This window comes from Cariama cristata, unplaced genomic scaffold (assembly GCF_000690535.1).
Source record: "Cariama cristata isolate BGI_N322 unplaced genomic scaffold, ASM69053v1 scaffold29600, whole genome shotgun sequence".
Lineage (NCBI taxonomy): Eukaryota > Metazoa > Chordata > Aves > Cariamiformes > Cariamidae > Cariama > Cariama cristata.
In genome coordinates, this window is record NW_009593422.1 from 1 (window position 1) to 286 (window position 286).

At 67.1% G+C, this 286-nt stretch overlaps 1 protein-coding gene across 1 annotated transcript in view; it reads right to left on the reverse strand.

Annotated features, from left to right (window-relative positions):
- Positions 1–6: 6 nt before the first annotated feature.
- SLITRK5 (SLIT and NTRK-like family, member 5) overlaps positions 7–286 on the reverse strand; it is a gene marked incomplete at its 3' end in the record, with an annotated part of 1,918 nt that continues 1,638 nt past the window's right edge. The window contains exon 2 of the mRNA XM_009710428.1: positions 7–271. Within this exon, the coding sequence (XP_009708730.1) occupies positions 7–271 (265 nt within the window). The remainder of the gene's footprint in view (positions 272–286) is intronic.

Here is a 286-nt window from a genome sequence, read left to right on the forward strand (position 1 = left end):
GGGGACGGGGTGGGCGTGGAGACGACGATGTCCGAGTAGTCAGGGCAGAGCAGCTCCGCCCGGACGGCCCGCATGTCGCTCTGGGCGAACTTCTTAGGGGACTCGCAGATAACCTGGTCCACCAGGACACCGGTGTTGAGCTGCTCCAGCCACAGCTTCATGCCCACCACGTCGCAGGTGCAGTCCCAGGGGTTCTCGTGCAGGTCGATCTGCAGCAGGGATTTCAGCTGGTCCAGCACCCCGCTCACTGGCAGGGACGAGGAGGGGGTGGTCCGCCGGGCCCGGC